General features: G+C 37.7%; 1 protein-coding gene across 4 annotated transcripts in view; it reads right to left on the bottom strand.

Moving 5' to 3' along the window:
* Nucleotides 1-23,608, bottom strand: part of Cpeb3 (cytoplasmic polyadenylation element binding protein 3) — a 191,306-nt gene that overhangs the window by 58,025 nt on the left and 109,673 nt on the right. For all 4 annotated transcript variants that reach the window (XM_076835065.1, XM_076835066.1, XM_076835062.1 and 1 more), the window contains 2 exons: nucleotides 19,341-19,508; nucleotides 17,478-17,567 (listed from right to left, as the gene is read on the bottom strand). In XM_076835065.1, the coding sequence (XP_076691180.1) occupies nucleotides 17,478-17,567; nucleotides 19,341-19,508 (258 nt within the window). The remainder of the gene's footprint in view (nucleotides 1-17,477; nucleotides 17,568-19,340; nucleotides 19,509-23,608) is intronic.

Below are 23,608 nucleotides of genomic sequence, written 5' to 3' on the forward strand. Positions count from 1 at the left end.
TTATTTCCATTCAAATAATACTACATGGGGAAAAAAATGTGAAATTTGAAAACTTTCCTTTCCAAAGCCAGATTGCAAAGCTACACAATGACCTGTTATTGTACATTTAAAGTAAAGTCCTTTTTCTTGTCCCTCAAACAGGATTTCTTAAGCGGTTGGCTCAAAGTCAATCTGAATCCCACGTGGCCTGCCTTATGCCAGGTTCACAAACCATGTTGGTGTTATATAAACTTACAGAACTGCATGCTTGATCACAAAGACAGGCAGGCAAGCCAGACTGGCCAGTGCAGAGAAAATACATGATCAACTTCTGAAACAGCCACTCAGTAGTACATACTTAACTAAAGTGAAAGGGGATCATCAGCATGCAAGGTCTGGGTCACTCTTGCATAAAGCTGCTTGCCTGTGACAATTCCTGCACACACAGCTGTGCACCTGGACCCTGTAAGCTTGGGCTGCCAACACTAACACTCACTGCCCAAAGAAACTGAAAATGACAGCTTCCTCCATTCCACTGCCAGCCTCACTGACTTCTGAAGACAGTTTCAGAGCCACATGGCCAATCTCCTGTCCAACATCTGCAGTTGGCTGTTATCCTTGCCTGTGCCCAGAGGCCTCTGCCAACAGTGGTAGTGCAGCTGTGCTCCCTGCCCAGGAGTTGCCAGCTTCTGTCCCTGGCCCCACATTCTCTGTTCCCCCATGAAAAGTTAGACTATAGCAATACAAGGAGCAGCTGCATAGCACAGAACCAAGGTTAGAAGGTTCAGAGCAGATAGATATGTTTTTGTAGCTCTGTGACAGCAACTGAGGACATAGGACATTCTTCTAAGAGCCAATGAGGGAAGGGAGGGAGGTTATACTAAACATATCTGTTATCAAGTTTGTCATGCCCAACTTATCTTCCTAGCTGTCGCATTGATAGCCCCATGTCAAGGAAACAGAACTAAGCTTTTCTTTTATTAAGCAAAGAATCCAGGGTTCTATCATTAGGTGACCTATTTTATAGCTAAGCATTAAAATATGAACGAGACCAATGAGATTTCCTCTCTCTGGAATTCAACTAGTGAAAACAATATGACCAAATCTTGATAATTAGCAAAGGAAAATTAGTAGCTTCCACTCTTCAAATCCCTGAAGCTTGTCACTCCCTAACACAACTTCCATGACACCTGGGATTCTATTACAGCTCCTGTTCTTAAGCTTCCTTCATCGCTCACAACCACACCCCTGAGTTGATACAGTACAACAGAACTTCTGATTCCTACAGTTCAAGAACTCAACTACAAAGCAAATCATCCAGATCCAGAAATGGTGTGATATCACCCAAGAGGCAGAATCTTATGATTAACCTACAGCTAAAGAGCAGCTCAGACTTACAAACCCAGCTTAACCCATCTCTTTGTAAATATTCTACTTATGTGAGTGTGACAAACAGAATACAAGGACTAAGGAAAAAGACAAGGGCCACTTTGGTTTTTAAAAAGCTGTGAAAACAGCCAGGTACAGTGGCACACACGCCTGTACCTGTAATCCCAGTGGCTCAGGAGGCTCAGGCAGAAGGATCATGAGTTCAAAGGCAGCCTCAGCAAAAGCTAGACACTAAGCAACTTTGTGAGTCTGTCTCTAAATAAAATACAAAATAGGGCTGGGGATGTGACTCAGTGGTCGAGTGCCCCTGAGTTCAATCTCTGGTACCAAAATAAAATAAAATAAAATAAAAAATAAAAAGCTGTGGAAACACACCTGGGGTCATATAGCTTATGTTGCTGATTTTTATATAAAATCTAGTCTTGTAAGTAACAGCATAATTTATCAGATACATGGCTTAAAACTGTCTTCCTTTTTCATTAACAATATACATAAGCAAAAAAAAAAAATCACTTCCTTTATTATTTACCAGATAAATAGTATAAACTACTGGTCTGCCAGATTCAAGTCTTTCTAGTAAAAGCTGTTTATACTTATGAAAAGATATTTCCCTTTGAATCTCAGTTTTAAATAAAGATTGGCTAGAATAAGATGATCTTTAAGCCAGGTGCTGTGGCACACATCTACAATTTCAGTGACTCAGGAGGCTGAGGCAGGAGGATTGCAAGTTTGAGGCCAATCTCAACAATTTAGCAAGACCCTGTCTCAAAATTAAAAAAAAAAAAAAATTTAGAAGGACTGGGGATACAGCTTAGTGGTAGAGTGACCCTGAGTTCAATCCCCAGCATTGAAGAAAAAAAAAAAAAAGATGACTTTTAAGGAACTTTTTAATTCTAAAATTTGGTTGATTTCATGCTCTGAGCAAATAATGAACTCATCATTTGCAAACTACAACTCATTCATTTAGCAAATATCTGAGAGCCACTGGGCCAGGAATGCACTGAACTACATGTTAAAAACACCTTATACTCATAAAACTTACATCTGGTCTAGAAAACAGAAAAATGCATGTAATTTTTCAGGCCATGACAAGTACTTTAAAGAAATATAAGATAAAGGTAAAAACAAAAACGAAATAAAATGAGAGTAAGAGGGAAAAAGGTAGAGGGCTGCTATAAAGAAGTCAGGAAGGACTTTTCTGTTAAGGTGATATTTGTGCAGAGGTCTAAGTGAGGCAATGGAGCACTCTATTCAGAAATCGGGGGGATGAGAGTTTCAGAAGAAGAAGTACTACTACTCTGAGAGACCTTAATTGTTCTATTCAAGGAATATTAAAAAAAATCAGTGTGACCAAAGTAGGTGAAGAGAGAAACTGATAGGCAATGATGCTCGAAAACATCCAAAATTCAATAGGTAAGACCTGAGAAAGAAAGATTTACATGTTCAAATACAAGATTCATACTAGTGTGGTACCAGTTTCTGCAGGGGTCCCATTATATATCAAACACAGAAGCAAAAAGTTAAGCTTGCAGCTGCAATGTTCCACTTATCTGACTATGAACTAAGCAAAGAAACTTGCTGCAGATATCCAAATTAGCATAAACTTCATAAAGAAACTGCTTTGGGAAGCCATGTGGCATCAAATCTGGAGTCATTAAGATTCTCATCTCTTTTAATTCTAGTTAAGTAGCTTCTAATTTAGCCTAAAAAAATAATCTGAAAGAAAAGTCCATAGACAAGAATATATATAAACATTATTTCTAAAAGCCTAAATGGCCAACAAGCTAATAAATTAGGGTATACCAACAGGTTAGGCAGTCTGTGAAAATTATAGAAACTTGACGGGAGAGCCAGGCATGGCAGCACATGAGTGTAATCCCAGCAACTTGGGAGGCTGAGGCAAGAGGATTGCAAGTTCGAGGCCAACCTCAGCAATTTAGCAAGGCCCTGTCTCAAAATTTAAAAAAATAATAAAACAAAACAAGGGGCTGGGGGTGTCGCTCAGTGGTTAAGAACCCCTTGGGGTTCAATACCTCATACCAAAAAGAAAAAGGGCAGAAGAGAGAAAAAAATGAATACAAAATTGCATCTCTGCTATTACAACCCACCCCACAAAGATGTATGAATAAAGATGGGAAGGAAACAGAAAAATGATGAGGGTTGGTTCTGCTGGGGAGGCAGAACATTGCTTTGTTCTGGTTCTATTACTTCTTTATGATATTAAAGTCTAGAATTAGGATAACAATGAATGACTGGGATCAGGTATTTGATAAGAGGACCTTATTGATGTCTAATCCATAATCTTCTCAAAACTCTGCCATATACTCTGGTGCTAACTATTCTTTCTTGAATTTTCTTTCCTTAGTTTACCATGAACATACTTCCAAGCTTTCATTCACCTACACCTTCACTGCCATATCCTCTTCTTCCTCCTATTTACTAATAAAATTTACTTATTATGTTTTTTATTTACTTATCCCTTTTTTCTTTATAAAGATAACTCTGGACAAATATGACCTTCAACCCCAGTCTCTGCTCCCAAACACCTAATTCCAAGTGCCTATTAGGTATCTCCTCTCAGATCAGATGTGAGGATATACCAAACTTTACATCAAACCATCTCTACATTTCTCTTTTGGCTATCCTATACTCAAAAATGTCACAAATCTCCCATTCAGTGGAAGGAATTTAGCAAGACCCTACCATCGAATCTGCCACCATCATGATCTACTCTACCACTAAGAGCCAAAGGTCCCTTCCTCCCCACCATCTAGTAGTATCTTACGGCTAGTATCCCAGGTCTTCATATTCCTTATAACTTCTTGTAAGCTTAATTACAGAAATCTCCTAAGTGGTCTTTCCAACAGACCCAGTCTTAAAAAATAAAACCATACATAAAAACTCAACCTCTTCCTTGCTCAAAAAATAAATGCCTTTAGTGAGACCTCTATTCTGTAATTTCTTATTTACTCTCATAACAAATCCCATGTAGACACCATTATTTTGCCCCCCTTTTTTTAAATGAAAAAATAGAGATTTGGGAAGATTAAGAATTGGCCTAAGGATACAACGGTGGCAAGATATAGAACAGAATTCAGCTCAGGAAGTTTACTCCAGAGTTTGTGTGCTTGATCACTGGTTACTCAGATCAAGTCTTAGGCCTGGCAGTCAGATTCCCACATAACCCAAACTTAATTAAAGACTGTCTTGAACATGTCCATCTCTGGGCTATTCTTATTCCTAAATAAGACTAGTACAATGCAATTAAGAACTTTGGGCACTGAGGTCAGCCTGTTTGGGCTCAAATTCTAGTCCTCCCATGACCTTGGACAAACAACCCTCTTTTAATCCTATTTCTACCTTTATAAAATGATAATAATAGTAGCACCTACCTTATGGAATTGGGAAAATTAAATAAATGAGATTAAGCTCAGAAAATAGTGACCCACTGCCTGGCCCACTGCAAGCTATCTGTAAACACCAGCCAGCCTAAATATTATAATTCCACCCCCCTTGCACTTTCTGCCTATTCTTTTCCCACCTACCTTCAAAGATCAAGTTTTACACAGCCCATAGTCATCTGTTTCTTTTCTGAATGCCTAGAATTCCATTTAAAATTTATTTTTGGTCGTGCTGGGGATGGAACCCAGGACTTCAGCACATGTTAAACAAGCACTCTACCACTGAGCTACATCCCCAGCCCTGCCTAGAATATTTTTTGCTCACTTGTCATTAACTGTAAGGTTGATTTAATAAAAATAACAGTATTCAAAATACCATATGCAGGGTCTTTTCTGTTTGTTGCTTTGTTTTGGTTTTGGTACTAGGGATTGAACCCAGGAATGCTCTACCACCAAGCTACATTCCCAGCTCTTTTTATTTTTTATTTTGAGACAGGGCCTTACGAAGCTGCCCAAGCTGTCTGTGAACTTGTGATCCTCCTATCTTACCCTCCTTAATAGCTGAATTACAGGCATGGGCCATTGCACTTAGCTGCCAGAACTGTTTTAAGCACTGAATAGGAATTTATTCATTTTAATCCTCATCACAACCTTATGAAGCAGGTCCTATTATTATCTTTTTTTTGCAGGAGATGAAACTAAGGCCCAGAAAGGTTGAACAACTTACTTATGGCCATAGAACTACTAAATGGAGAAGCCCAGCAAGTATGGCTCCAGAATCCATGTTCTTTACCATTATTTAATGTTTCACCTTTGTATTTTTAAGATTCCTTTAGAAAACTGTAGCCTTTTCAAATCAAGAATAGTATCTTAGCTGGGTGTGGTGGTACATTCCTGTAATCCCAGCAAATCAGGAGGCTGAGGCAGAAGGGTCACAAGTTGAAGGCCAGCCTCGGCAATTTAGAGAAGCCCTAAGCAACTTAGTAAGGTCCTGTCTCAAAAGTAAAAAATAAAAAAAGCTTGGGGTATAGCTCAATGGTAAAGTGTCCCTGAGTTCAAATCCCAGTTATTACACACACACACACACAAAGAATAGATTCTTTTCATCAAATTTGTGGCATATGCCTATAATCCCTAGCATATGGAAGCTGAGGTGGGGATTGCCAATTCAAGGTTTAACTCAGAAATTTAGTGAGGCCGTAAGTAACTTAGCAAGATCCTGTCTCAAAAATAAAAAATAAGGGCCAGGTGTGGTGGCACACACCTATAATCCCAGTGTCTCGGGAGGCTGAGGCAGGAGGATCATGAGTTCAAAGCCAATTTCAGCAACTTAGGCCCTAAGCAACTCAGCAAGACACTGTTTCTAAATAAAATATAAAAAGGGCTAGGGATGTGGCTCAGTGGTAAGTAACCCTGGGTTCAATCCCCAGTACCAAAAAAAAAAAAAAAAAAAGAGTAGTGTCTTCTCTGGATTCCTTACAAGACCAAACATAGACTGATGCACAACAAATATTTAACTGATATTCCCAACATTGCATGATCATTTTTACCAAGACCCTAGCCCTCTGTTTACACTTATTTTGTTCTCCCACCAGCTCTTTTCAATAACTACCTTCAAACTCTTCATACCCAAGCTATTATAAATATAATGACATCAATGATTATGCTGTAAGATTCAAGTACAGTGTGGGATTTGGTTCATGCCCTAACCTTCAGGAGAACCTCTCCTTCTAGGACTCATAATTTCTTTTTTTTTATTGGTTGTTCAAAACATTACAAAGCTCATGATATATCATCTTTCATACATTTGACTCAAGTGGGTTATGAACTCCCATTTTTACCCCAAATACAAATTGCAGAATCACATCGGTTACACACTCACATTTTTACATAATGGCATATTAGTGACTGTTGTATTCTGCTACCTTTCCTATCCCCTACTATCCCCCCTCCCCTCCCCTCCCATCTTCCCTCTCTACCTCATCTGCTGTTGTTCAATTCTCTCCCTTGTTTCCCCGCCCCTTTCCCCTCACAACCTCTTATATGTAATTTTGTGTAACATTGAGGGTCTCCTACTACTTCCATATGATTTCCCTTCTCTCTCCCTTTCTCTCCCCTCACTCGTCTCTGTTTAATGTTAATCTTTTCCTCATGCTCTTCCTCCCTGTTCTGTTCTTAGTTGCTCTCTTTATATCAAAGAAGACATTTGGCATTTGTTTTTTAAGGATTGGCTAGCTTCGCTTAGCATAATCTGCTCTAATGCCATCCATTTCCCTGCAAATTCCATGATTTTGTCATTTTTAGTGCTACATAATACTCCATTGTGTATAAATGCCACATTTTTTTTATCCATTCATCTATTGAAGGGCATCTAGGTTGGTTCCACAGTCTAGCTATTGTGAATTGTGCCGCTATGATCATTGATGTGGCAGTATCCCTATAGTATGCTCTTTTAAGATCCTCAGGGAATAGTCCAAGAAGGGCGATAGCTGGGTCAAATGGTGGATCCATTCCCAGCTTTCCCAGGAATCTCCATACTGCTTTCCAAATTGGCCGCACCAATTTGCAGTCCCACCAGCAATGTACAAGTGTACCCTTTTCCCCACATCCTCGCCAACACTTATTGTTGTTTGACTTCATAATGGCTGCTAATCTTACTGGAGTGAGATGGTATCTTAGGGTGGTTTTGATTTGCATTTTTCTGACTGCTAGAGATGGTGAGCATTTTTTCATGTACTTGTTGATAGATTGTATGTCCTCCTCTGAGAAGTGTCTGTTCAGGTCCTTGGCCCATTTGTTGATTGGGTTATTTGTTATCTTATTGTTTAATTTTTTGAGTTCTTTGTATATTCTGGATATTAGGGCTCTATCTGAAGTGTGAGGGGTAAAAATTTGTTCCCATGATGTAGGCTCTCTATTTACCTCTCTTATTGTTTCTCTTGCTGAGAAAAAACGTTTTAGTTTAAGTAAGTCCCATTTGTTTACTCTTGTTATTAACTCTTGGGCTATGGGCGTCCTATTAAGGAATTTGGAGCCCGACCCCACAGTATGTAGATGGTAGCCAACTTCTTCTTCTATCAGACGCAGTGTCTCTGATTTTATATCTAGCTCCTTGATCCATTTTGAGTTAACTTTTGTGCATGGCAAGAGAAAGGGATTCAGTTTCATTTTGTTGCATATGGATTTCCAATATTTCCAGCACCATTTGTTGAAGATGCTGTCCTTCCTCCATTGCATGCTTTTAGACCCTTTATCAAATATAAGAAAGTTGTACTTTTGTGGATTGGTCTCTGTGTCCTCTATTCTGTACCATTGGTCCACCTGCCTGTTTTGGTACCAGTACCATGCTGTTTTTGTTACTATTTCTCTGTAGTACATTTTGAAATCTGGTATCGCTATACCTCCAGATTCACACTTCCTGCTTAGAATTGCTTTTGCTATTCTGGGTCTTTTGTTTTTCCATATGAATTTCATGACTGCTTTATCTATTTCTACAAGAAATGCCATTGGGATTTTGATTGGCATCGCATTAAACCTGTAGAGAACTTTGGGTAATATCGCCATTTTGATGATGTTAGTTCTGCCTATCCATGAACAGGGTACATTTTTCCATCTTCTAAGATCTTCTTCTATCTCTCTCTTTAGGGTTCTATAGTTTTCATTGTATAAATCTTTCACCTCTTTTGTTAGGTTGGTTCCCAAGTATCTTATTTTCTTTGAGGATATTGTGAATGGAGTGGTTTTCCTCATTTCCATTTCAGAAGTTTTGTTGCTGATATACAGGAATGCCTTTGATTTATGCGTGTTGATTTTATATCCTGCCACTTTGCTGAATACATTTATTAACTCTAGCAGTTTCTTTGTAGACCCTTTTGGGTCTATTAAATATATTATCATGTCATCCGCAAAGAGCAATAATTTAAGTTCTTCTTTTCCTATTTTTATGCCTTTAATTTCTTTCGTCTAATTGCTCTGGCTAGTATTTCAAGAACTAAATTGAATAGAAGTGGTGATAGAGGGCATCCCTGTCTTGTTCCAGATTTTAGAGGGAATGCCTTCAGGTTTTTCTCCATTTAGGATGATGCTAGCCTGAGGTTTAGCATATATAGCTTTTACAATGTTGAGGTAAGTTCCTGTTATCCCTAGTTTTTCTAGTGTTCTGAACATAAAGGGATGCTGTACTTTGTCAAATGCTTTTTCTGCATCTATCAAGATGATCATATGGTTCTTATCTTTAAGTCTATTGATGTAGTGAATAACATTTATTGATTTCCGTATATTGAACCAGCCTTGCATCCCAGGGATGAATCCTACTTGATCATGGTGCACAATTTTTTTGATATGCTTTTGTATTCAATTTGCCAGGATTTTATTGAGAATTTTTGCATCCAAGTTCATTAGAGATATTGGTCTGTAGTTTTCTTTCTTTGAAGTGTTTTTGTCTGGTTTTGGGATCAGGGTGATGTTGACCTCATAGAATGAATTTGGAAGAGCTCCTTCTTTTTCTATTTCTTGAAATACCTTGAAAAGTATTGGTATTAATTCTTCTTTGAAGGTTTTGTAAAACTCCGCTGTATACCCATCCGGTCCAGGGCTTTTCTTGGTTGGCAGTCTTTTGATGGCTTCTTCTATTTCTTCCTTTGTTATTGGTCTGTTTAAATTGTGTGTGTCTTCCTCACTCAATCTGGGCAGATCATATGACTTAAGAAATTTATCGATATCTTCACTATCTTCTATTTTATTGGAATATAGGGTTTCAAAATACTTTCTAATTATCTTCTGTATTTCTGTAGTATCTGTTGTGATATTGCCTTTTTCATCCCGTATGTTAGTAATTTGAGTTCTCTCTCTTCTTCTCTTCGTTAGCATGGCTAAGGACCTGTCGATCTTATTTATTTTTTCAAGAAACCAACTTTTAGTTTTATCAATTTTTTCAATTTTTTCTTGTTTCAATTTCGTTGATTTCTGCTCTGATTTTAATTATTTCTTGTCTTCTACTACATTTGCTGTTGTTTTGCTCTTCCTTTTCTAGGTTTTTGAGGTGTAGTGTAAGTTCATTTATTTGTTGGTTTTTTCTTTTTTGGAGGAAAGAACTCCAGGAAGTGAATTTCCCTCTTAAAACTGCTTTCATTGTGTCCCATAGATTCCGGTATGTTGTGTCTGTATTGTCATTTGTCTCTAAGAATTTTTTTTTATCTCCTCCTTTATGTCTTCTGTAACCCATTGATCGTTCAGTAACATATTGTTCATTTTCCATGTGATGTAGGATTTTTCCTTCCTTCTTTTATCATTGATTTCCAGTTTCATTCCATTATGATCAGATATGGTGCATGGTATTATCTCCACACCTTTATATTTACTGAGTTGCCCTATGGCATAATATATGGTCTATCTTTTGAGTATGATCCATGTGCTGCTGAGAAGAACGTGTATCCACTTGATGATGGTTGATATATTCTATATATGTCGGTTAAATCTAGGTTATTGATTGTGCTATTGAGTTCTATAGTTTCTTTATTCAGCTTTTGTCTAGAGGATCTGTCTAATGGTGAGAGCGGTGTGTTGAAGTCACCCATAATTATTGTGTTGTAGTCTATTTGACTCTTGAACTTGAGGAAAGTTTGTATGCACCATTGTTTGGTGCATACAAATTGATAATTGTTATGTCTTGTTGGTGGATGGTTCCTTTTAACAGTATACAGTGTCCTTCTTTATCCCTTTTGATTAACTTAAGTTTGAAGTTGATTTTATTCGATATGAGTATGGCCACTCCTGCTTGCTTCCGAGGGCCATGTGAGTGGTATGATTTTTCCCAACCTTTTACCTTTAGCCTGTGTATGTCTTTTCCTATCATATGAGTCTCCTGAAGGCAGCATATTGATGGATTTGTTTTTTTTTGATCCAGGTTACTAGCCTATGTCTCTTGATTGGTAAGTTTAGGCCATTAACATTTAAGGTTACAATTGAAATATGGCTTGTGCTTCCAGTCATGTTTATTTACTTATTTATTTTAGTTTGGCTAGTTTTTACTTTTTGGTTATTTTCCTCCCACTTTACTGAGATACCTCCTGCTGTTAGTTTTGGGCACTATTTTTCAATTCCTCTTCTTGTAGTATTTTGCTCAAAATGCTTTGCAGTGCTGGTTTTCTGGCTGCGAATTCTTTTAGCTTTTGTTTATTGTGAAAGATTTTAATTTCATTGTCAAATCTGAAGCTTAATTTTGCTGGATACAGTATTCTTGGTTGGAATCCATTATTTTTCAGCGTTTGAAATACATTGTTCCAGGATCTTCTCGCTTTCAAAGTCTGTGATGAAAAATCAGTCGTTAACCTAATTGGTTTACCCCTGAATGTAATCTGCCTCCTTTCTCTTGTAGCTTTTAATATTCTCTCCTTGTTCTGTATGTTGGCTATCTTCATAATTATATGTCTTGGAGTTGGTCTATTATGGTTTTGAATGTTTGGGGTCCTGTAGGCTTCCAGGATTTGGCAATCCATTCCATCTTTCATCTCTGGGAAGTTTTCTAGAATTATTTCATTTAATAGGTTGTCCATTCCTTTGGTTTGAATCTCTATGCCTTCTTCTATCCCAATGACTCTCAAATTTGTTTTTTTATGACATCCCATATCTCTTGAATAGATTTCTCGTGAGATTTAAGCGTCTTTTCTGTGTTGACTATATTCTTTTCAAGTTGATAAACTTTGTCTTCATTATCTAATGTTCTGACTTCTACTTGATCTAGTCTATTTGTAATATTCTCGTTTGAGTTTTTAATTTGGTTTATAGTTTCCTGCATTTCTAGGATTACTGTTTGATTTTTTTTAAAGATCTCTATCACCTGGTAAAGCTCATTCTTTGCCATTTGAATTTGTTTGTTTAATTCGTTTTCAAAATATACTTTCATTGCTTGGACTTGCTGTCTCATGTCTTCTCTAATATTCCTTTCCATCTGAGTTAGGTATGCCTTGAGTTCTTTCCCTATCCATGTTTCTGATGCTTCTAGGTCCTCCTGTAGATTTAAGTTGTCCTGCATTGTTTGTAATCCTTTTTTCCCTTGTTTTTTCATGTTGTTCACATTACTTTCCAGCTCTATTTGATTGCTGTGTTTCTGCTCTCTCCTATAGATTTTTTTGGTTTTGTATATCTCTGTTGTCTCTCCTTTGTGTTGGTAGACTATGCCTGCTAAAGTGGATTCCGCTGGGAAGGAATTCCGACAGCCGAGCTCCAGTGATGTCACCTCTCTGCTATGGCAGGCCCCAGGCTCCTTGCCGGGGTGTCCGAAGGCGGGATGGGACTGGACTGTCTTGGTTGGTGTCAGCTCCCGGTTGGCTACTTCATGAAGGCCTGGCTATAGACCTCTTCCTGGAGTCTCTGTGCCGTACCTGCTGGGCCGCACCTCGGGGTCTAGCCGCGTGGTCGCCAGCTGGTGGGGCGGTCACTAGTTGCCGAATTGTGTGGGCAGCCGGCAGGCAATCGGTCGCCAGCGGGAGGGTGGACTCCAGCTGCCCAGTCGCATGGGCAGCTGGCGGGTGATCGGTCGCCGGCGGGCGGGCAGTCTCCAGCCGCCCAGTCGCGGGGGCCACGGGCTGTCATCTGCGGGCAGGCAGACTCCAGCCGCCCAGTCGCACGGGCAGCCGGCGGGCGATTGGTCACCAGCCGCCCAGTTGTGCAGGCAGCAGCTGGGCGATCGGTCGCTGGCAGGCGTGCGGTCTCCAGCCGCCCAGTCGCGAGGGCCTGGCCTCTAGTCCCCTGGTTTCTCCTGCAAGTCCTGACTTCTCCTGCTAGCCCAGTCTTCCCCTGAGTGATGCCTCTCCACCGTTCAAACTGTACTCTGGGCCTGCAGTTTGCTGGGTGTGGAGGGTGGCTATTGGAAACGCTGGCACTCTATTGTTTTGATTTTTTCTGCTTGCCCCTCCCCAAGCGCTGGCGAGACAGGTTTCGTTTTCGCCGCTGATGGGAGGGAGAGTTGGAGGTCAGGTGTCTCTAGCTTTCCCCGCGGCTTTATGTAGGCTCATTCTGATAATCCCTCCCCCGGAAAGCCTAGGAAAGATTTTATGTGAATTCCCCCCTGTATGGGAGATGGGCTACGTAACACACACCTGTTTTATTGTTGCAATCTGTCGGAGACTGGCGGTGGTTATGTCAGCTCTCCAAGATGGTGGCCGCTGGCTTCCTTGGTGGAGTTTCTGTTGTGGGGGATAGAACTGGACCACTTCCTTCCCCAGCTAAAATCCCGAACTCAGCCCAGGGCTCAGTGAGGGCACAGCCGGGAGAATTCCACAGAATCTGTAGCAGCTTTTCTCTCTGCTTGCTGGTCGCTTCTCGGCGGCACCCTGCCGTCTGTAGTGGCGGGGCGGGCCACGCGGATCAGTCAGCCTGGATCTCCGGTCGCACAGTTGGCTCGTGTTTGAGACTCAATTACGGGACCTCGGGACTGAAAATCCTTCCTCTAGGTTTCGGTGCACCCCACTTTTGCTGTAAATTCCTAACAAGATAGTTTTTTGTCGTTCTAACTCGTTATTCACCTGCACAGTGACGCGGTACATGGGGTGTGATGCACTCTATTCGCGGCCATCTTGGAGTCCTCTAGGACTCATAATTTCAACTCTCCTATTCCATAACTACAAGAAGCTATGTGAACATCATCTCAGGAAACTTTTCCTTACTGTTTTGACGATAATTGGATTTCTTCTCATCATTCAGAACTAAATATAGAAAACATTTTGTTTCAATTTTACAACTAGTTCTTTAAAAGTATTTTACACTGATATTTCTATTTGACTTGACTCTATTTTCTTTACTCCTAAAATAAAATGCCACATGAATACCTTTATATTTACTCTCTGGCAGACTAGATCAATTTAGGGGAAACTCCAACAAATAAATCCTACCTCTTCAAGGCCCTCCTTTTGTATCATGTTCTCCTACCTCACAACATTCCACCCATACTTCTCTCTTTACGGGACTAAGGCCTTTTTCAGACTCAGTCTTTCCCATATAATAGTTTCTTCTGGGAATGTGTTTCCCTGTACTTTATAACTAACCCCTCAATTTCAGGTCTGCTTTAATGCCATTTTCTTGAGAAGCTACTCTCCATATTCCCAATCTACATGGTATCCCCTCTCTTTTGACTCCTTACTGTGCTTTTTATTTTCCCTTTAAGGAACTTACCACAGCCTGAAATCATGTTCATTTTTGTGACTATTTCATTAACTGCTTATCTCCACCAGGAATATAAATTTGTAAGGTCTGGGACCACATCATAAAGACAAACATGCTGACTTCTACACCTTCCACCTTCTCAGTGGTGCTCTGGGGAGGTACCAAGCATTTGCCTGTTATCTACAGGCAAACTGAATTCAGAGGGCTCTGCGTATCCTCAAATACCTCTGCCCACTGTGCTGTATGGAGCCCCAGTCTGTTCCATGTCCTACTCTGTTAGCTCAACAACATTTAAGGGAAGAGTTGATGCAACTGACCCCTGTTTTGCCACATGGATTCTAAGCACCTCATAATCCACTGAAAAATGGTCATGGTGTTGCAAACCCTACTTCAAACTGATGTAAGTAAACCTGCTGGATGAATGTATGTTCTTGTCTTTTTCATTAGACATATGCTTTCTGAGAAAAAGCCCAAAGGGGTCAATAGTGGATGGCTCATGTTTTCTTCTCTACTTACACATACACCTAAAACACACAACCAAACTGTACTTTATGGCCAACCTAGGTCTTTGTAACCTAAAGAAAAAAACAACGAGCAAGAGGAGGCATCAGTAGGAAGGCACTTATCAGTTTAAAGTGAACAACTTACATGTTCACAATATTATAAACCATGGGAAAGAACTGCCAGAGTTACTTCAGTCTTGGAATAATACCAAATATCTTTAGGTTCTCCCCAAATAGGTCAACTTTCAGACATTAGCTGCGAGTAAAACACAATAGGAGCCAATAGCCTAGTAATTAATTCTCTTCCCTGACCTCAATCACCAGAAAGGCAATCTGGTCTTAGAGGATCAGGAAATTATATTCTCTTCTTGGTCTGGCTTTCAACTGTCCATCTCAGCACAATCTCAGCTATAAAATGAGCACACCAGCACTAAAGTACTATAGTTGTATACTATTATACCATGATACAGGAGTGGTATCAAAAACTATGGAGATTGTGGGCTTGGATATAGCTCAGTTGGTAGAGTACTTGCCTTGCATGCACAAGGCCCTGGGTTCAATCCCCAGAACCACCAAAAAAAAAAAAAAAAAACTATGGAAGTTGTAGAGCTGCTAAACTCTGTATCACTCAGAACAATTCTAACATTCTCTTTTCAATACTCTATGACAAATTTAAGTAAGATGTTGTGAATTTGACATATAAACAGAGAAGGAAGGTAAGAATGGTGATCCAGAAGCCATTAGATATAAGGTATGAGTGAGAGAGGCAAACATATTTAGTTTGGAAAAGAGTATCTGATCGTCTTTTAAATACCAAGAGACGAATGTTACAATGATGACTTGGACTGTTCCTCTTCATAAAACTGCACCAACCGATGGGTAAAGATTGCAGGCAAGCATGTGACACAATAGATGAAAAACATTTAATTAGGTCTACAGATGTATTGACTTCCTCTGAAATAAACTACCTCCTTTGTCATTGAATGTCTCAGAAGCTAACTTAGCAATTTCATGGGCCATTTTAGAGAGGGAGTCAACAAACTTTTTTCTGTAAGGAGATCTAAGGACCATGTGTAATCCTTTAAAGAATGTAAAAAACCAAGTGGGGTGCAGTGACACAAGGCTTATAATACTAGCAACTGGGGAGGCTCAAATGTGTGATCTGTGCCTTTCTTCAGTTAAACTCTAATTTGAGTTTGAGGCCAGCCTGAGAAATATAGTGAGACTCTGTCTCAAATCAAAATAAAAAGGTCTAGGGATGTGGCTTAGTTCATAATGCCCTAGGTTCAATCCCTAATATTACCAAATAAATAAATAAATTAATTAATTAATTAATCCTTAGTTCACAGGCCATACAAAACAGGTAGTTATTTATCCTTGAGCTAGAGGAAGCTGTCTAAAAGAAATATGAATCACATATGTAATTTTAAATTTTTCAGAATCTATACTTAGAGATAAAAAGAAATGGGCAAAGCTAATTTTAATATGTTTTAATCCAATATATCAAAAATTATGTTAACACAAACAAAATTAGTAATGAGATCTTTTAAATTTTAAAAAAGAAAATGTTTGAAGTCTGTTGTGTATATATATGTATTTTTAAATATTTATTTTTTAGTTATAGGTGGACACAATGTCTTTATTTTATTTTTATGTAGTGCTGAGGATTGAGCCCAGTGCTTCACAATGCTAGGCGAACACTCTACCTCTGAGCCACAACCCCAGTCCTACATTGTACATTTTATGACTTATACCATATCTCAATTCAAACAGGCACATTTCAAGTGCTCATTAGCTATGTGCGGCTATTATATTGGACCAAGCTGTTCCAAAGAAACTTGGGCTTACCATTAGGACACAAAACAGGTTATCTTCATTTTTTATTTTTATTTTTTTGTGGGATTGGGAATCTAACCCAGGACCTCACACATGTTAGGCAAGCTGTCTATCATAAGCTACATTCCCAGCCCTTTTATTTTTCACTTTATTTGAAACCGAGTATCACTAAGTAGCCCAGGCTCAAATGTGTAATCTGTTGCCTTTATTCAGTTAAGCTCTAATTTGATTCCTGTACAAGGTATAGGAAGGATAGTATTTTGATGCCACCTTCTTGTGGTGAGTAATGTTATATGATAATACAAACAAAAAGCCACATTTTAGAAATGAAAGGTATCACTCAAACAGATCTACAGAACACAACCCAGAAGAAAACTTTCTCTTTAACTCCAAGTACTCTTCTTTATAAATGTAAGAGCATGCTCAGAGTGACTATCACCAAAAAAGTTCCCTAGTTTCTACAGAAATTATAAACCATGAACAGACAAAGCAATGTATTTTCATATCTTATCAATTATCAAAAGAGCCTACCCCAAACAAGGGAAGAAAGATCATGTGAAGAATCTTTTGCTAGTTCATCTTCCACCCATAGAACAGGCTAAGTCACTTAAGATAGAGACATGATGGGCTGGAGTTGTGGCTCAGTGGTAGAGTGCTTGCCTCACATGTGTGAGACACTGGGTTCAATTCTCAGCACCACATATAAATAAATGAATCAAATAAAGGTCTGTGAACACTAAAACATATTTAAAAAAAAAAGATAGAGACATGAATAAAGATAATTTCATTCAGTGCCATTCTTCAGCCACTAGGTTTTCAAGTTTGGAGTTTATAAGATTTATAAAACCACAGGACTGTGAGACAAAAAAAATTTGATCTTAACAATCTTTTCCTCTACCATTGCTGGTATTACTCAAAATCCTAAATCTTTACTATCAAAATAATGAAAAGTTAGCAGAAAGCTCATTCACAACAGATTCACAGAATCTCACTTTCAGTAAAATAGGGCCATGAAACAATCAGTGTACTCCTGGGGGAAGAGTTTTCAAGTGGGAGACACAAAAAGATAATCGATGTTAAAATGTTTTCCTAATTAGGAAAAAAAAAAAAAAAAAAAGGCTAGTTCAAGAGTTAAAAGGCTGCCTTACCCTAAACTATCAGACTCCCTCTGTAAGAGGCTGACAGTGGGGACATTTAAGTGCATTACCTTTAGGAGGAAAATATGACTTGCTTTCTGCTTTGTGAGGCCAGTCTACCACGAGAGGTCCAAACCTGCGAAAACTGGCAGTGATCTCATCTACAAAATAAAGAAGGAATGTTAGCAAAAGAGAAAAAAACAAAAAAGAATTATAATCAGAGTAGCCCAAAACACGTCTTTTTATTTAAAAAAAAAAAAAAGTTTTGAGAGTTACTTTCTAAAGCATTTTTAAAGAAGTCAAACATACTAAGTGAAATACCACTGCTTGAGTAAATATTTGGTTATTCACTTTTTACCATGTAAAGTGTGTTTCTAACCATAATTCACTACCTTCTACTGCCAATAAATTTGATATAAAGAACTCAAAAGGAAAAAATCCAGTATTAGCTAAGGTAACTCCTCTGTCAAGTAAAAAGAAGAATCTAAAAATAGGAACGTTTTTTGTTTTTAGAAAAAAGGCAAAGGTACAGAAAATATTTAATATATACTTTCACTTGTATGGATTCTCTAATGTTATATTAGAAATAAATATGAATCTTTTGATGAAGATCGAGGCAATAAGTAGGTAACTATTTGGTAATAAGAAAATGTTAAAAGCCATTTAACATTTCTTTTTTTTCTCTAATACCTGCATACTATATATTTTATTTTCTTTTTAAAAATTTTTAAATTTATTTTTTAAAATAAATGACAGCAGAATGAATTGCATTTGTTTTTACACATATAGAGCATAATTTTTCATATCTCTGGTTGTTTATAAAGTATGTTCAAGCTCAAGTTTATCTTCTTCTTCTGATATTTGACTCAGAGCAGAAGGTTGTAACCTGGTTCCTCCTAAGGTTTAGGTTGCCAATTTCTTAGTCATGATAAAAATTTATCTTAAAGGAAATCTAATTGACAGAGGCTATTAACACAGATGTGAAAACATTTTGGAGGAAAATGAGTCTCTAGATCTGTACAACTTTAATGCAGTAAGTCTAAAATAAAACTATTTTTATAGATTTTTCTCTAATTATGAAAAAAAGGAAATCATGATAAATTACAGAAGAATCATAGCTAGAATAATGCTTGCAAAACAAATCTGTTTTAATAACTCTTTTATAAAAGAGCTGAAGCCTATTGGAACTAGAGTTGTTTTTCTCCTTTAAGTTAGCTATATCATGATTTCATTTCATTTGTACATTTAACAAACATTTATTTACAACCTATTATGTGATAAAATAAATATTTTCACTGGTTTAGGCATAAATAAAAAATTATTTTTCTTTTGAGCTGGTAGTATCTCAAAACTATTGTTAAGAAAAATGCTAATCTGTCTTCACTCTTTTAAAAGGTAAAGGGAAATATGCTTTTCATTAATTTATATACATATATATATATATATATATATATATATATATATATATATATATATAAAAACATGATGGTATGATGGACATGAACAAAAGCTCCTTACTCAGACTTATTTTAAGTTTTAACCACACCCTTTTAACTACACCTACATAATCCTGGACAAATTATTTCTCTTGGATTCTCAGTTTTCTCATCTATAAAATGGACATAAGATATATTTACTTATGAAATACTCAGCACAATGATGGACTTAAAGTAGGAGTGTCATAAGTACTGATTCTCATTATTATTTTAATATATAGCCCAAATTAGTAAGTAGGAAGTGGAAGCTGTTGGGGAATGGCTGCATTGCCACATATGAACAACAGACCCTGAAGTATGTAATCTATTACTTCCTCATTTATCAAACATTCTCACCTCCAACACATTTAAGATACAAATGACCAAAAACTGACCTGAAGAAAAGAGTCAGGGTCAGATGACATAACTCAGCCTTTATAAAGTCTGTACACAACGTACCTTCATCAATATCAGGGGGAAGGCCTCCAACAAACACCTTTCTGGAGTAGCGTTCCACTCGTTCCCCATTTTGACATCGAGTAGGAGAACTTAAGCCAGATGACAAGGCCTGATCACCATGGCTGTCATCCAAAAAGGCGTCTTCAAAGGGAAAGAGAGAAGATCGACCTGAAATCAATGTAGGAGTTTCTATAATTAGAATGATTTTCTACACAATGTTTTCTTACATTGCTTTATTAGAAACCCAAAGTGCGAGTGTGTCCTGAGCTGTTTGCTTTTCCAATAGAATATACAACTAAAGAGTACCCAGGTAGAAAAGTTTAAATCATTATTTTTGTGTAAGGATATAAAGCATGGAGAATACTAGATTGATACTAAGGAAGAAGCATCAAAATTGCAGCTGTTTTCCTTGCTAAAAAATCATTACACTTTACTCCTATGGTCACCATCACAGCTGCTAAGAATATATTTGGCAGTTATTTTTCTTTTATGCAGTTACTTGTTAAAATAAAAAGAAAATATAATATTTGTTCACAGATATTTATCTATTTTTGGTAGTGACCTCAGAGGTTATAAAGAGTGGCCTTGATAGCTAAGGGAATATTAAACTGATGATGGAGGCTAATAACTTCTCATCTAATAGCAGAACTAAAGATCAAGGTTTCCCTGTCATCCCAAGCTATTAAAATTTGAAAACAAACTTGTGCAATAATATAGGGCAAAGCAATTAAATGAACACATATAAATTAAGATGTGGGAATAAAGATATAAATATGGTAAGGATATCTTAACCCTATTAATCTAAGTTGTATTTTATATCACTCAAAATAAATAGACTACAGAATTATTTTCACTATTAACTCCATAGCCAAGTAAATTTTGTAGAGCCAAGGCATCTACCCACTCCATGTGACTATAAGAAAGATATCAGAAGTTAGGTTCTGTTAATAAGTATAACATAATAATGCTACTTGGCATTACAAAATAAAATCTAAGTTTAAAAACAAATACATTTCCTGTTTGAATCTGTCAGTTCCTGGTGAAACTTTCCATTAGGTTCAAATGGAATGAACTATCTTGAGAACTCTAACCTTTGAAAAAAAGAAAAGAAAAATGTCCTTCTAAAATAAATTTATATTTTTCAAAAAACAAAAAAATCTCTTCCACATTTAGTCTATCCTGTCTATATCTCCCTGAAACCTAGGTTTTGTACCACAATAGACAACTCGTTATGAAACAGAATATTAACAACCTGAGAAAAATACTAAACATTTCTTTTACAAAAAAAAAAAAAAGAGTTGCTAATATAACCGTGTTTACTTTATGAACAACCCAAGTGGTACAAGAAAGGCACTGTTTTCATGTTATGAGTTAATAAATAAAAGGGCCAAATGTGGGGGTATCTATAGAATTTTTTGTTCAGCTCTTCCCAGGTTAGCTACAAAGAGACAGACTTAGTATCAAATTCATGTCCAGGTCAGCATTTCCTACAGAATGTTTATATTCCCACCTTTTACTCTCCACACTAGTGACATGAGATGATCATAAGACCAAACTGGGTCAGGAGGAGGTACTAAATAATTTAGGAAAATACTGCATACTTTATTCCCTTCCCAGAGTTTCCAACTCACATTAGAAAATAAAAGGCTTTGAACAGTTCTGCAGTAAAGAAACATTAAGCTTCTCCAGCATTACATGGATTTAAGATAAAGGAAGTCCATAAATACAAAACTCAATGGAAAACACTTGAGGAAATATTGATCCATGTTCCAAGAGCCCCAAACGAGATACTTCCCTGCCAAAGGAGTTAACAGTCTGCTGAGGGAAATAGTCAAGTACAGAATAATTATAAAATAGAGAGAAATATGAAGAGAGGTCACATAATACTAGAGCCTAATTTACTGCTCTCCTAAAGATGAGGGGGGAAGACCAGCAGAGTGATTTCACAGGAGGGCAATTCTGAGCAGAATCTTATGGGGGTAGGAAATTCTGAGGTAAAGAAAAATAATCCACAGAGAAAGGACCTTTAAAAGAGGTCTCAATCTTTCCTCCAAACTTACTCCTCTTGAGCATCCCCTAAAACGTCAATAAAATTATTACCCAAACCTGACTCAAAAGAGAAGTCTAGGAATCATTCTTGACACACCTCTCCCTCTCTCTCCCCCACCTTCTGGCCCCTTTCATGTTCCAAATGTTAAAAATGTCAAACCCATTTTTCAATAAAGCTCCAAAAGAAATCTTCCTTTAGGTCCTTTCCATCCCCAGTACTAATGGCAGATCAACATCATCGTTGTCCTGGACTCCCAGTCTAAGGTGCATACACACACAGCCTTGTCACTCCATTAATTTCTCCCTTGTACCCCACAATGTTTTCTCCACAAAACAGCCAAAGTCACCATTTTCAAACATTAATCGGATCATGTAATTACACTCCATACTCACATCTTCAAAAGCTGTCAAATGACTCCTCACTGCTTTTTGGATAAAAGACAAAAACTTCACCGTGAAGGGCAAGGTCTCTGCTTACCTCTTTTGCACCACAGTTGATGCCTCTCCCTCTCGCTCACTAGCCTCCAGTCACACAGACCTCCTTTGTATTTCCTGACTGTTCTTCCTTACCACAGGTGCTAAGGATAAGGTGTTCTCTCTAGCCTCTAAACAAAAACTCCTTTCTCAAATACCCAGCTTCCTAGTTAATTCCCACTAATTCTTCAGGTCTCCGCTGAAAAGTCAGTTTCTCAGGTGGAACTTTTCAGAGTCTTTAGATTAGATTAGATACTGTCTTCTATCCATGCGTAGCATCCTATAATACAGCTTCCTAATACTTCCCCAAATGCCATTCTATATTGTGTGATTTTTATTGAGTATCTCTTTTCCCAACCCCATTAAATTATAAGCTCCATTAAGATAGGGACCAATTTAGAAGAAGGTGGCAATCAAGGAAGGACAACACTGTGTAAAAACACGCCACAACAAGTATATGCTCAAAATAATAGAGGGGCATGAGAATGAAAGAGATGTGACCATGTCCTAGAAAACAGACCTCTCCTATCGCTTTTACTTGTTCAAGAATTATGCTCTATACTTTGTATTACAAAAGCAATAGGCAATTTTCCTGCTTTCAAATTCAATATTTCTAGCTGAAATATCAGCCTTTTTTGATTAACACTCACTCCCTGAGAACTATGATATTCCCACTGAGTCCATCTTCTGTCCTGCCAAAATGATTTCTCTAAGATACCTCTGACAGGTTAAATCCCAAATCCTACAAAGATTCTGTCACCTCCATTGGTAATTTGGAACCCCTCTCCAACACAGGGAAGCGGGGGGGGGGGGGGGGACAGAGGGATGGATTCTGCAGAAATCTGTGACTGACCATCCATGAGAAATGAGGAAGTCTTGAACGAGAATAGTGAAGGAACAGCAGCAGATGTTCAAGACATTCTTGAACAAAGAAAACCTTTCTCATGACCAACAAACCACAGCTTCCCCAGAGTATTTTGGCAAAGAAAGTAAAAGCAAGAGTTGTAAAACTGTAGACAGTTTTAAAATTGGTTATGGGTAGTTAAGACACTTCCCAAGATTTTATAAACCTCAGTCTTATTTTTAGTATTTAGAGTACTACAAACCTTAGCAATAAAGTTGCCCTTGCAAATGAAACTGATAATAATTAACATATAAATGATGTTTCTCTGTGAATAGGAACAAAGAATATAGGTCTCAGAGCCCAACCCCCAAATCTACTAAACTGAATCTGTGGATGTGAGACTTGAAAATCTGCATTTTCACAAATTTCCCCAAAGATTCTTAATGCTCAATTTTAAGAACCACTTAAATGGATTAATATCCATCTGTCTGCAACAGGGCAGTCACTGAATGAGATATTATATGAAGTATATGGGGTCTTGAGAAACATCCAAGTTCATTTAAGTTAAGGAAAGCATATTCTCACAATTAGAATGTAAAATGTATAACATAATCAACCTTACTATAACATGACTGCCTGAAGTGCTAGTGGAATAAAAAGTTAAAGCCTACAGGAAGCATTAAAATATAGAAATGAGAGCTAGAGGATATTATAGCTCAGTGGTAGAACACTTGCATAGCATGTAAGAAGCCCTGGAACCATAAAAAATATTTTTTTCCCTAAATATGACAACAGCAACACAACTATAGATCACGAATTGATAGTACAAACAAATAGGAGATAGCAGAACTTTACTGACATTTCCATAGCCTAAAAACCATCTATTTCTCTCTGCTCTAAT

This window comes from Callospermophilus lateralis, chromosome 15 (genome assembly GCF_048772815.1).
Source record: "Callospermophilus lateralis isolate mCalLat2 chromosome 15, mCalLat2.hap1, whole genome shotgun sequence".
Lineage (NCBI taxonomy): Eukaryota > Metazoa > Chordata > Mammalia > Rodentia > Sciuridae > Callospermophilus > Callospermophilus lateralis.